The following is a 14794-nucleotide window of genomic DNA, read 5'->3' as shown; positions in this document are numbered from 1 at the left end:
TTATGATGTATTTTATTGTATACAATTTATATAAATACAAGGTAAACTAGATATAACTCAAATCATAGATTTACAGACTATAAATATACCTCTATAATTATTTAATTATTTAAATTATGTGCGTGCATATTACAAAATACAAAGTTATACTTCATCGATCGTTGTTTTTTGTTATACATACATAATATGTATATGTAACGTAATATATATACGTATGTCGTATATAATATGTGCTCGTTATTTTTGATGTAAATTTGATTTGATGCTTAACTAGACATATCCAGCGCACAACAAGTCAAACCGTATATTTTGCTGTAACAGTTGACATGTAAATGTACAAATCTTCTTTGGAAATTAACAAGAATCGTCATACGTCAAGATGAAGTCGACAGTGAAAAAATTAAAATAAACGAGGTTAAAAATTTAAAAAAATAGTTTTTATAAAAAATAATTTTTAAATCGATAACACATATCGTTGTACCTTAAAATTATGTACTGTTAATATTATGAAATAGATTAATAATATAATACAAAATGCTCTGATTACCTACTTAAAAACATCAGTAGCATGGCACTTTCACGATAAAATATAATTAACTATAAAATTGTTTATTTTAGTTTAACTAGTTACAATAATAACGAATTAATATTAAAGTTGCAAAGATTTAATTAAAGCTTACCACCCATTTTTCAGTATCACCACCACCTATCGTAATGTTTTAAATTTATGTTTAAATTAAAGAATTATATTTTACCTAAGTCGTAAAAAATGCATTTATTTTATTTTTTATTATTAAATAATTTTTGATGGCTTAAGTCTATAATTGTTTAGCCATAATATTATATACTCATATCACTTTTCACAAATCCTAACACGGGATCAACAGCTGTTAGAACCATTTCTCATTTGGAAACAATTCTGTGGCTCTATATTATATAATTATAAATTGTAAATATAGAAAAAATATTTCTAACAAAGACACAAATTTAATATTGAAGAATTTTATTTTATTTTCGACGACACGTATTACTGTATATTATACGTAAAATAAAAGCGGGCAAACAGCGGTAACATCAACTATAAAATATTTAATGTATATATATATAATATAGTACACGAATAATACATAAACTATTTAGTTTATCGTAGTAGGTATATACTATATATTGTATAGTTTTGTAGTAGTTTTTATTATTTTTAATTTTTCAAGGTCTAACCGATACTACACGTTCTCGCGTTAAATTATCGAGCCACTCTGTAACGATTATCACAATATTCCCAATGGAATATACACGCACACAAACTTATAGATAGTATACACACATACACACACACACACACACACACACACACACGCACACACACACACACACACACACACACACACACACACACACATATATATATATGGATTTTAGGGACCTGTTAGGAAAAGCGGAGGTAAATAATGATAATAACGACGACGACGACGAAACACAATTGGCACCCGGTGGATAAAGGGATAGGTAATGTTGGATGGTGGGTACTGGGGCAGTTGTCGGTGGCTTGGGCACGGGCGGGAGACGCGTAAATAGTGATCGGAGTATCGGACCACCGCTCGGTGGCGGGGTCGGCAGCACGGAGGGTTTCATTCAGAGTGCGACGCGTGGGCGTCGCGACAGACCCCTATAAAACCTCACCCCGGCCGGGCGGATCGTGACAGTCCCGGAACAAACGCCGAGCACACGACACGTCGCTACTGGCGCGATCACGATACCAATAAGAAGCAAAAAAAATATTTACACGGCGACTAGAAGAGACGACAATATTTCCGAAAAAAATAAAATAACCAGAAAGCGAACCGTAAGTAATTTTCATCGATAATAATATACTATACTGTACGATACATTTTACTTGATACTATTTTTACAGCACCTATTTATAATACATATTTTTACTTCGTTAGAGCTTTCTTTGCCATTTTTACTATTTTAATGAGACATTATGGTATTGCTTTTGTATTTCCCGAATGGGTACCTATCAATTATCATCTATTATTATTATTGAACATCACATACTGTTCAGTTAAGCACATATCTAAATACGTAATAATTATATTATATTGTAAATGAAAATAATACCATAATATTATTATGAATATATATGATTGAATCATTACAGTTTATAGTTTACATTATAGCAGTGATAACATTTTTAAATAAATAAAAAGTCTCACTTTGCAGTCACGGAAAGCCTTGAGAGAGGTGTTCTATAGCTAAACACTCGACAAACGACCCACGTCATCGCAAACGATTTTCCCGCATAATTTGAGTCAATGTAGAAAACCCGTTTAGTTAAATTCAGTAACAATATCGATTTTATAAACTTCAAAAACATATTTGTATCAAGTATATTAAATCTAGCAATAATTAGTTTTAAGTAATTATCAAACCTAATATCTGCATGTATTGATTATATTTATATTTCTAACTGTAATTTAAACTACCAATTAAACGTTACCTTGATTGTTTGATAATAATATTCTGATAAAAATGCATTTGGAAAAAAATCTATGTTGTATTGCTATATTAATAATACATAAACACAAATTAAAATGTCTTATTAAAATGTAATTTAAGTTATTATTAAAAAACTTCTTTATAAAATATTATAGGTTTTTGACATTATTTTATACAGAAAAAAGAATTTAAATTATCTAGGGACACCCGCAAAAAAGTAACTCGCTAGATGCAAAATACTTTTAGTGCCAATATAGGCTGTGGGGTCTTGTAATCCCTCCCTCATACTATCTAACCGTAAATTAATATAAAATCTGTGTACATCAATGATCGGTATGACAATATACATTTGAAACCATAACTAATTTCATTTATTAGTGCTAAAAAAATGTATTTTCTTTTTTATAAATTATGCATACTACCAACTAATGAAAAAAATGCCCACCGCCTAAAATTTAATTTAAACTTGCCAATAATTTCTTTTATTTTCTATTCGAAAAATTACGTTTTTTCATACCTTTGTCGATTAATATTAATTATACTATTATGATATTTTATTTATATATAGGGTACACCAATATTTTATTATAACGAATTGCTTGAACATAATATATAGCCTAACCTATAACACACAGATGAAGAAATTAATAACAAATAATATTATCATTAGTGACCAAAATAAATATATTAAACGCGTAGTATTTTCTTTCTTTAACGACTGTATACCTACGTAAATACTAAAGAATCACAGTTTCTCATAATATACATTGACTATAAATTAACAAAAAAGGAATTTGTATACTTAATTATTTATTTGAAAAATCCAAATTATTAAAAAATATTTATTCCGGTGATGCCATTTGTACCACCTGCCCCCATCTTCAAGTGTCCCTGAAATTACCATTTTGTATTGATTAATAACAACATGTTCAATATAAATTAAATTGTTTGCTGAAAAAAATATAATGTTTCACTTTAAGTTCTATATGGGTTAATGTTTACTTTACACATCCCGCAAATATTTTGATAACAAGAACCTTTAATAAAATAAAAACTTGCTACACTAACACGTTACACTTATACTAAAAAATATTTAGTCTCAATTTTCAGATTTTCAATAAATGAAAGTAAATATTTCAACAAAAATCAACAAAAATTTATGCACCGACTTAACGAAATCTTAACGCATTTTAACAACCTTAACAAAAATAATACGAACATTCTAAATGTAATATTATTTTCACATAAACAAAAATAAATCGTATCTCGTATACATTACATTATTATAATAGTGGTTTGTACAATATTTTTCTTTAGTCAATAAAACGTTTGATTTCTTTAGATAGGTACCTAAAAAATAATACACCATACTAAAACAATGTGATATTGATAAATTACTTTTTTTTAATCAATTTTTGAGGGACGATGAAAATTTAAAATCTAATCTCAAAAAAAAAATTATTGCTTCATAGTGCTCTTACGACTGATGGACGATAATAACGAATTGTAAGTGATTATTCATTTTTTTTTTTGTCGATAACAGATGAACTTGTTCACAACTTTAAACGTGGCTATCGTGGTGACCGTGGTAGCGTGCTTAGCGTGGCCCGCCACGACTCAAGTGCATAACATGAACCGGTACGGCAAACAGCAGTTGGCCCAAAAACAATATCGATACGGCAACCCGACATGGGCGAACGGAATTAACCGGGCTGGTGGTTGGGCGTCATCGTCATACGGAAACATGATGAGGCATTATCCGGTGTCGATGGCCCGATACGGAGCGATAATGGGCGGTGGTAGACAAACGCTATCGCCGGACGACTATTACGATGGCGAAGTCAGATCGGTCGCATACGACCCAAGCCCTAGACGGTATGACCGATTGGACTACGCTGTAGTCAGGTACCCGAGTTACGGTGTTGGTTACGGTGGTTACGGTGGTTACGGTTATTATCCGGTAGCCAGCCTGGCAGCGCCGGGTGGTGGCAGCGGCGTTGCCGTCGACGACGATCTGTTGTATGACGACGACGATGACGACCGTGACCGCGACCGCGATGACGACGACAGTGACGATTCGTTGTTTGGAGATCGGACCGGACAAATGGCCGCGGCAACAATCAACAGGTATGAGTCTGCTACTTCGAGATATCCGATGACGGACAAGATACACAATTTCCGGAAGGTGTTCATGTCAAACCTCGTGTCACCGTCCAACGCGTTCAAGTCACCCAAAGAACGGCAGCTGTATGATTTTTGGGAATCCTTGATCAACGGTGACCTGGATGACATGCAGCAAACCGACGACACCATCGGGCAACAACGTCTGGACCGTCAACAGCTTCAGTCGCCACTGGACTATGCGTCCCCCAGTTCGTTATTGTATCAACACCTGCCACCGATATTTCTCAAGCTGCAGCAACAGCAACAGCAGAAACAGAAATTACAGAACCAACAACATTTACTAAAACAGCACTACAAGTCAGTTGACGAACAGACACCTCCACCGCCACCATCTCCGCCTTCATCATCGTACTCGGCTCTGTCGTCACCATTGCAGACCGTACAACGTGGAAATTTCTACAAACAGTGGGCAAACGGATCGCCACTCATCAAGAGGTCTTCGGTCGGTGGAGTCCAACGGGCTGTGTCACCATTATCGTCTCTAACATCGTCATCATTATCATCATCGACTTTGGACAACGACGACGTACGGCAGTTGCAAGAGCTTAAATCTAACGACAGCGCTATCAATACGACAGCTACGGCGACAACAATGACCACGTCGACCACAACAACCACTACCATGGTCGCCGGTACGAGTACCGCGGGTGCACCATCGCTACCCATGGCGGACGGAGGGCAGAGAGAGTTTGTGCTGCCCAGACCGGCAGGCGAGAAAACGGATTTAGAGAGTCTATTGGAGGTAATCGCCGAAGGTGGTCTTCGTGGAAACTACGGCGATAACGGAAATGTGAGTATATACACTTTACGTTCAATAATCGTAAAAATCCCGCTGTGTGTGGATGTTGGTTAAACCTACATAGTGCGCTATATTATATTATTACTGCAGTTTTCCATTTTCGTCATGATACGCGGTTCCGTTTTAGTGCTTTCCACTCAAAAACGATTTTCGCTTTTTCTTTTAATAGCCGTCGCCACTTGATAATATTAACTAGAAATATAAAAATGAAACATTCGAATAGTCTATATTTAACACTCGTGTAGTATTAAAAAAAAGATCATACGATTGTTATTTTAAATATATGGTTTAAAAATTCCATACTATATCATATAAAATTTACGTTTGCTTGATTAGAATCTGTTAAAGGCTGTATAAGGCTCGAAAAAATAATAATTGTGATTAATGAAACTATAGATTATTAACATTATCGCGTGTTTAGAACGCACTCATTGGGCTCCGGAAATTATAAATATTCTTCTGTAAACCGTCACATAAGGGTAAACCATTGAGTAAGTGTATTGCGGTTAACTGAAATCAAAAAATGTCCATTTTATTTATTTTGTCGAAACATGCAAGTGCGTCGACGATCGAAGTTATTTTTTAACTGCAAACAAAAAGTATTAAAAAGCGACAGGACCAAGTTTGAGGGTTACTAATTAATAATTTATTAATTTAGGTTAATGTTAAATTATTATTGGTGCTATATTATACAAAATAACGTATCCAATTATTCATTGTCAAACAATTTTAATATAATAATACTCAATATGCCGGCAATTTTCTAGAAACAACTAAACATAGATAATATTAATGTTGCATAGTCTTATTTAATTCAATATTTAACTAACAAGATAAAATGGTAGCATATATACTGGTATTTTATATAAAAAAAAACTAATACACACACGTTACAAATGTATTACCTTGTGTGTGTATATTGTACACTGTATATTATGTACGATTTAACAAGCTGCAATAATGTCACTACCGGGAGTAGTTAAAACTACATCACTGAAATGGCTCTGTGACCAAGTAACGCATTATAATAAAGAACATTTATTTTTAGTGCCTAGACATCTTTAAATTATAGTTTTATCATCGAAAAATGTATTTTCTCTTAAATTGCGATTATGTGAAAAATCATTGAATATTTACACTAATTCTGTGTACGTAGGTACATATTATAGTTAGTATCATGTACTGATGTACATAGTCGAGAAAAAAATTTGGATATATAAATATTTTACAATAATATTGTAAAAATGTAAAAATGTAGTAATTGTTATTTGCTGCAATTCATTTTTAAGTCGAAAGAAAAAGTATGCAATTTTTGCACTATTCTTTTATGATATACATATTAACAAAGACTAAAGAGTGGCAACAGATATTACAAATTACACATAATTCGTATTTTAAACATGAAATTATGTTATCATATTATCAGAAGGCAAGTAATACTATTTACTTAAATACCATTATTTAACTAATATTATTGACTATACGTGAAAATAGCATGATATTCATCATCTTCTAAATTTGGCATACGTATTACAGATGAAAGTGTCTGCGAAGAGTCTTCTTAAGTAATATTGGGAAATTATTGTCAAAGTATTTCTAGAATAGTATTAAATTTTAAAATGTATTATTCATATATTATAAATGTAGAATGGTTAACACCTTTGATTAAGTTTCCGTAGATATTTGATAAGTTATCTTGAAGTGTAAAATAATATTCACCGAGTCGTATTATACATATATATATATATATTATATTAGATAAATGTAAAATACATCTCTTGAGGTGATTAATAAGGAAAAAGCTATTTACCTTAATATCAACAAGTAGCCGATGAGTAATTAGTTAGCCACCGTTGTTAGGCAACATATATTACAGTAAATGATCCTCCAACGGAATAAATTAACTAACCAATTCTTAAAGTTTTTTTAAAAAAAAACTTTTAAATGAGGAAGGTAGAACTTAAAATTTAATTAAAAAAAAAATACTTCAAACAACTATTAATTAATATGTACTACAAGAAATCTTATTGCGCAATGCCACAATATAATGATAAACTATTTATATATATTATAAAAATATAGATAAGTACTATAAATTGATTTTTTTTTTTATAATACCATTTATATAAATACCAATTTTATCCGATATTTCATTTCAATTTATTCTATTTTGTACCAAAACAGTTTATTTTTATTTTCAAATGCGTCTGTATGGCTAGACAAATCAACATTACAACACAATATGGTTGATGGATATTGGTTAATAACCCGTAAGTTGTTCTGTGTTATAAAAACGTTCAAGCATCGACGATTTCATTATGAGAAAACTGTGGTTAATTTCAAAATTAAACTTTTTTTCATTATTACAACCAACATACGTTTTTGTACTACGTACGTGCTTTCAGTGTAGTCTACCGATCGTTTGACATCGGTTCATTTTTATTTTTATGACAGTACCTACGCATTGGACACTGTACGGTATTATGTAGACTGTATTATACAAATAATAAAAAATAATATCTTAATTTTTTTCAATTTTATTGAATTTACGAATAGTTAACAACTAGAAGAAAATTGATCGATAAAAACGACAAAGCGTAATGAGAGTTTGTTTAATGCAAAAACCAAAATGTACCGGCACTTGAATGTCTATATGGGATTATTCTTTTTTGTGATTTAAAATATATAAGCATATTTCTCATGTGTTTTATTGTATTTAAAGATTGCCTACATTTTATATTTTTTTTTCTTCGACGATTTAATATTAAAATAAGAAACTTATACATTTATTATTGTCTATATATATATATGTATAATATATATAAGTTTAAGTTGATTTATCTATCTCCTGTACGCATTGCTTGTATTGGAGATAGAGAGATATACAATTCAAATTTAAATATCATTTTTACATTTATATATAATACCTATACCACTGATCATTACAGATTTGATAATTTTAATATACAGTGTTATATATATGTTATAATTTATATTTCAAAGGATACTTTGTTATTATACGTAAGTCTAAAACATATTATAATCTATTTATTATCCAAATCGCTTTAACAGAAATTCATTGAAATTAAATTAACCATATTTGTATAAACGAGATGATATCGATATGACTTACTTATATGAAATTTGAATTTCTAAGATAATATTCCTTTACATTGACCTATAAATATTATTTCTAAAATGTCTATATTATTATCAATACATTTACCTAATAGTACCCAATTAATTATTGTATCTATAAATATATATACCAATTTATATCAAATCCATTAACCGTTTAGTAGTTTACATTACTTATGCCTTGTGGAAAAATAGTTTTAGATTTTTGAATACCTTGATAATCATAACGAATAGTTTTTATAATCAATGAATATTCATGAAGTTAATTTATTCAAAAATATTAAGGCATAAAGAAGACAGCAAGTAAAATATCCTGTGGTAATATTTTCATTAGATATTTTAACTGAATTTAAAGACAACAATTTGAAAACTGAAATCTAAGTAAAAATAATTTATACTTATACTTGTATTTAGGTTAAGTAAACATACATTCTTAAAAATAAAACCTGTTTGTTTAATATGAATAACAATTAAACGTATAAAAACTATTTCAGAAAATACAGAAAATTATTAATACACTCGCGCATTAGTTTTTATATTTTTAAAATTTCAATAGTCTAATAATTTACATTAATTTATTCGTATTTATTAATAAGAATATAATAATTTAAAAAATCAGAGTTTGAACAAAAGTATAGTATGTACTTAATGTATTATTAATCTGTTTTTTTTTTAAATATTTTAAAATATTTATATTATATTTATTTTATGATATTTTTATTAATATTTTTATGTTTTTGGAATTTTTATTCTGGCTAGAAAACGAAGTCTTTATTAATAGGTATTTAATTAAAACTTTATAAAAGTTTAAAAAAAGCTTAACATTTAAGATTTTGAAATTATATTATGATTTAATATAACATACAACATATTAAAAAAAAGATCTACCTATATTACCATTTTTTTTTTAGAATCATAAATATCTAAGTAAATAACGCATTCATGCTATTAACATTTTTTAAATAATATATAAAAGTGCGCATAAATATACAAGAAAATAAAAATAACAATAAAATTCTAATAATTAATTAATTTTGTATAAGATCTAAGTATATTTTTAAAATGTAAAATGGTTCTAGTTATTGTTTTTTTAACCTAAGCTATTATCTTTATTCAATACATTAAATATATTACATTTGTTACAAAGTTGAATGATGACGATGGTGTACAAGAATGTCTATCGAGATATAAATCATACCTTTAATAATTGACATGCCCACGATACCAGAATATTTTTTAAATAAATGATTATAAAACTATTAGCTTATGAGTATTCATTGGCTTTACGTTTACCAATGTTCATAAAAGTAATTAAACTTAATAATAATATTGTACTACATCAATATAATAAAAAATAAAAATAAATTAAAGCCATATAAAATATATAATATGGTTTCGGGTTGTACAAATATTACATAATTTAGTTATTATTTAATTGCCTTGTATTAAAAGAAGTTCGCTTTTTTTAAAATTTAAATACCTATAACTTATAAAGTGTGGTAGTAAAATTATTCTTTGAATACATGTTTAAAAGAATTTATTTACTATATGATAACTTTCTTTTTTTGGTTTCCTTTGTATTAACTGTTTTATAAAAGTCTCAACACACTATTTACACAAATACAAAAAAAATAAGTTTTGCATTAGTATTCTATTCTAACAATAATAACAATTTATTTATTTAGCATCCAAGCTTATATTTATGTAAGAAATGTTACATATTTTAATTTCAATAGTTTCTTTTAATTTACATTTTTAGGTGACAATATTGTTTGTACCAAATTGTTTAAGGTTTATGAAAAGTGTTGTTTTTCAGTATCCTAACTGCAGACAATATAAATAATAATATACTATACTTACAAAATAACAGGTAATTGATAAGTATACATCACCATAATTTTGTACAATTTAATAATGTACAGTTCTTGGTTTTGTAGACAAGCACAAAGTCTGGGCACATTATTATTTCGTTTGATTCATATCTATTTTTTATTCTTAATTCCTAGTTTATATCCTATAGTGTAAACTAGTACAGTCACGAATTAAGGTAAAATAAAACATTAAATGAACTAAAAAACAAAACCGCCAGCTACTCGCTAGGGAATAAAATCATATAATTTATACTTTTATAGGGTGGTTTACGTGTCCGGCGTTTAAATTGTATTACTTTTCTCTAGCTGTGACGTCAACGCTGGTACAATCGATACGAAACCTCTCGGCGGCGGCGGCACTCGGATTCTTGAATGGAGGTCGGAAATTTGCCGGCAACTGTGTGTATGACGTCAATAGCGAAAATAGAAACTTGTATATCGCACGCCGTTGAATGAAACCCCACCCCTTGTCGCTACTCTCGCCGAATTTCCACTCCTCTCGCCGAATCCCCACCCCCCCAACATTATTATCACCACTACCGCCCTAACCACCTACCATTTGCAAAAATGCCATGCCTGACGTCATACACGCACAAGCGACCCCGTGATACCCACACGAACCCAACAAACCCCCGAAAGAGTAACGCTCCGAATATTTATGAGGCTCTCTTCATCCTTTCCGTCTCTCTCTTCCTCTGGGAATGAAGCGGAGTAGTTGTAGGTTAACACTGTGACTAACCACCCACACAACACACCACACACCATTCTACGTACACGAATCCACTTCACCCGTCACGACTCTCGTCCCGTGATCGAGCGCAGGGCACGGATAATAACGCGGATAACTTTCATTCGCGGTTAAATTTTTTTTCGTATAAAAATGTAAAACCGTACACAGAAAACAGCCATATTCTATATAATAATTCTGTGCTGAAGACATACGAGTATATTATATTGAGATTTACAGTATAAGCGTGCGCCTTAGAGACAGCATTTACCATGGACCCGGTCCCTACATATTATAGTACAGAATACATATTGCATGATTTGCACCTCATACATACTTTCCGTGTATATATCAGGGGTGGCCAACCTGTGGCATGCGTGCTTTTTGCGACACATCGATGTTGTTAAGTGACTAAGTAATGTCAGATAAAATAACATAATATAAGTACCTATTACATTAATTTAAAGTAAATATATAAGTTTTTAAATTTTGTGTGGCTCATTCTCTAATTTTTTTTTTTTTTTTTGTCACAATATAGAAAAAGATTGGCTACTCCTGGTGGATATTATATTACAATATATATTTATATTTAAAATTACAAACGTCAAACAGTATTTTCACGGAGTCCTATATTTTATATTAATTTTTTTTGTAGATATATATGTATAGGTAGACGAATAATATTAATAGTTAATATGATATCATTGATATCACCATATATAAATGTATTGTTCTAAAATATTATATATTTATAGTAATTTAAGATTATTTTAATATAATATTATCGCATATATTTTTAGTAGAGTTAACATAAATTATTGGTTATTGGATTTTGAACATCGATTTTTTACTGGCTGGCAAGACCTGAGACCCTTTAAAATTTATTTTAATCTTAAATCCTATAGGTGTATGCGATTTATATTATATTATCATAATTGATTGCTATTATGTTTGTTATTGTTCTTTCTTTAATAATGGAATTAAAAAACTAAGGTTCAAATAAAAATCAATGTAGACCGTATTGTTTTCTTGGTTTCTTCTTTAATTAAATTGGAATGAGGTACGTTTTGATTCGTGTATAAATGTTAAATTGATAGTGACTCTGTATCCTTGCGCCTTTCTCTCTATTCAAGCACTGTATTTTTAAAAATATACATATAAACAGTTGGTCGATTTAACCTATATAACTTAATTTAACCTAACACACACACACACAGGCGCGCGCGCATATACGTATAGATATTTAGGAGAGATGATTAAAAATGTCACCTCGACCACACCCCATCGGTGACTCCGTTACTGTTCGTAAACAGTATCAGATGACTGCAGCTGTCTTGTTTACATAAGTTTTCAAACGAGCTGCTATAAGTTTCAAGTTACAATTTTACGACACTGACGAATTTATACATAGCACACGGACAGTAACAAAAAAAAAGTTGTTATTTACACCAATTACGTATTTACGTTGTTTTTGGAATAATACTGTATATGTACTCTGCATATAGTCTATTCACAGCGTGCTTAGTTTTATTATTCTGTACAAACGACGCAATTGCAGTTCAATAAAAATTTATGTATTTTCATCGCCATAAATATTGTTCATAAAAAAATATAAATTACTGGAAATACGTAAAACGTTCGGTAATTTTAATAATAGTGTAACATATTAAGGCCAATTAATTTTGAATGTTTTGGTCTTTACTCTATAATAATAAAATAGTTTAAAATAAGAATAATTTTTTCCGCATTTTTATAAGAATTAATTATTATAGGAGACAAAAACTTCGATGATATTAACGTGCTTTATTTATTCTGTTTCAGTTTCCACAAGATGCCAAAGTGAATAAGAAAAGATCGTTTGTATCCGATGAGACGTCACTGGCAGCTCAACTTGGTGCGCTTCGAAAAAATTAAGATGACCTTTCTGTATGAAGAATAAAATTTGTTGATTTCGTCAAATCGGAGTATACTAAAAACTATATGATAATAGTAGTGTAAATAATAAATTTTCTTTTTTTCAATACGTTTGCTTACGTGTAAATTCAATTTCCTAATCATTCTTCTTTTTTATTTACATTTTTAAAAGCATGTATGCACTTTTTAATTTTATTCTTTTTATCCGTTAAAATACACTCATTGTTGGATACCACATAATATTGTTTGTTTTAATAACATAATTTCATTAAGAGCGAAGACTGAATGAAACGATTCATTGTACCTATTATACGTGCATTTATAGTGTCTATAAAAAATACAATACAAATTATCACCTGTAAGCATAATAGCCGGTGTGCTTCTTGTTTAAGTATTAATTTTACTCTAAATATTATTAATTAAATTGCCGTTTACCACCTATATATTAATCCTATTTATATTTTATATTGTCTTATAATACTTAACATTTTGTATGCTGCCCGTTCTTGCACTTTTATGTAATTCCCCTGTACATAATATAATTATAATTACCGTGATTTGTTTGTAAGATTTAATAATTATTAATTATTATAGGTACAATTCATTAAGTACTTATACGTAATATAATATTGTAGTCATGAAAGTAGGATGTTATATTTAAATAAAATATTATCAATAAAAACAACTGGAATTTTCTTGTTGTCATAATAATATGTACCACATACGAATGAAAAACATTTAGACCTTAAACGTATACTTTTCACGGAAAATAATACGGTTAAATTAATAAAGACGGTTTAATGCAATGGAGGAAACAAAAATGTCCTTATGTACGGGAATCGATTTTTGGATAACACCCAAGTCAAATGACCAGTGTTTCCAAAACTCACATCGAATAACTGCGAGAGTTGTAGTTTTCTTTTTAAATCGAACATTTGAGTTTAAAATAACTTAGTGAGAAACAGAACTAACAGGATAATTATGGCTATTCATCAATATGTTGACAAGTTCAAGCTACAGGACTTGGGAAAGAATTTTTGAAACTCTCTTCACTGCGCAATGTGGTCTGTAATAAAAACATGACTACATCTGATAAGTATATTTTAAAAAAGTCAACATAATTATTGTCGATTTATTAATTAAAAAAACGGTAAGTATATAGTTATAATACAAACTCGATCGGTTTAAAGTTGTATAAAAATATAAAATGCATAATATAAACGTGTTATGAATTAAATACATTGTAATATCTTACGAGATTTTACAAATAAAATATTAATTTTAACGTTGGATAAATAGGAAATATCCATTCATAGTAGGTATATCAACTCAATTAAACTTCCATTTGACTTCATAATGTACACATTATTGATGTTACCGCGATAAATATTATTTCATTACTCATTGTTAATGTTTTCAGGTCCACGTGATTATTGAATAATAATTTCCAATTATTTGCTGTTGTGAAATGAAAATAAGTTTATATTTTCAATGAATATAATATGTAGGTCGATTGCTACGCGTCGGTTTTCAGAAATAGTGGAAATATTACTACTTGTATGTGAAAAATGCTCAACCAATAATAATGTTAACGTGTCTAATGTATAATGGCTTAACGTAAGACATTTTTTCCAATTCCAGTAAGATCAACTGTTGAAGAAT

The 14794-nt window shown here is 29.6% G+C and overlaps 1 protein-coding gene across 1 annotated transcript; it reads left to right on the top strand.

The window, feature by feature from the left end:
• The first annotated feature begins 1663 nt into the window (after window positions 1–1663).
• Window positions 1664–13241, top strand: LOC132930012 (uncharacterized). Its single transcript, XM_060995672.1, has 3 exons — window positions 1664–1843; window positions 4043–5473; window positions 13040–13241. Exons 2-3 carry the CDS (start codon window positions 4043–4045, stop codon window positions 13130–13132), a joined length of 1524 nt encoding a protein of 507 aa, XP_060851655.1. The 5' UTR covers window positions 1664–1843; the 3' UTR covers window positions 13133–13241.
• Window positions 13242–14794: the final 1553 nt, after the last annotated feature.

Source organism: Rhopalosiphum padi, chromosome 4 (genome assembly GCF_020882245.1).
Source record: "Rhopalosiphum padi isolate XX-2018 chromosome 4, ASM2088224v1, whole genome shotgun sequence".
Classification (NCBI taxonomy): domain Eukaryota; kingdom Metazoa; phylum Arthropoda; class Insecta; order Hemiptera; family Aphididae; genus Rhopalosiphum; species Rhopalosiphum padi.
Note: the sequence above shows the minus strand (reverse complement) of the source record. Positions and strands in the feature narration are given on the sequence as shown.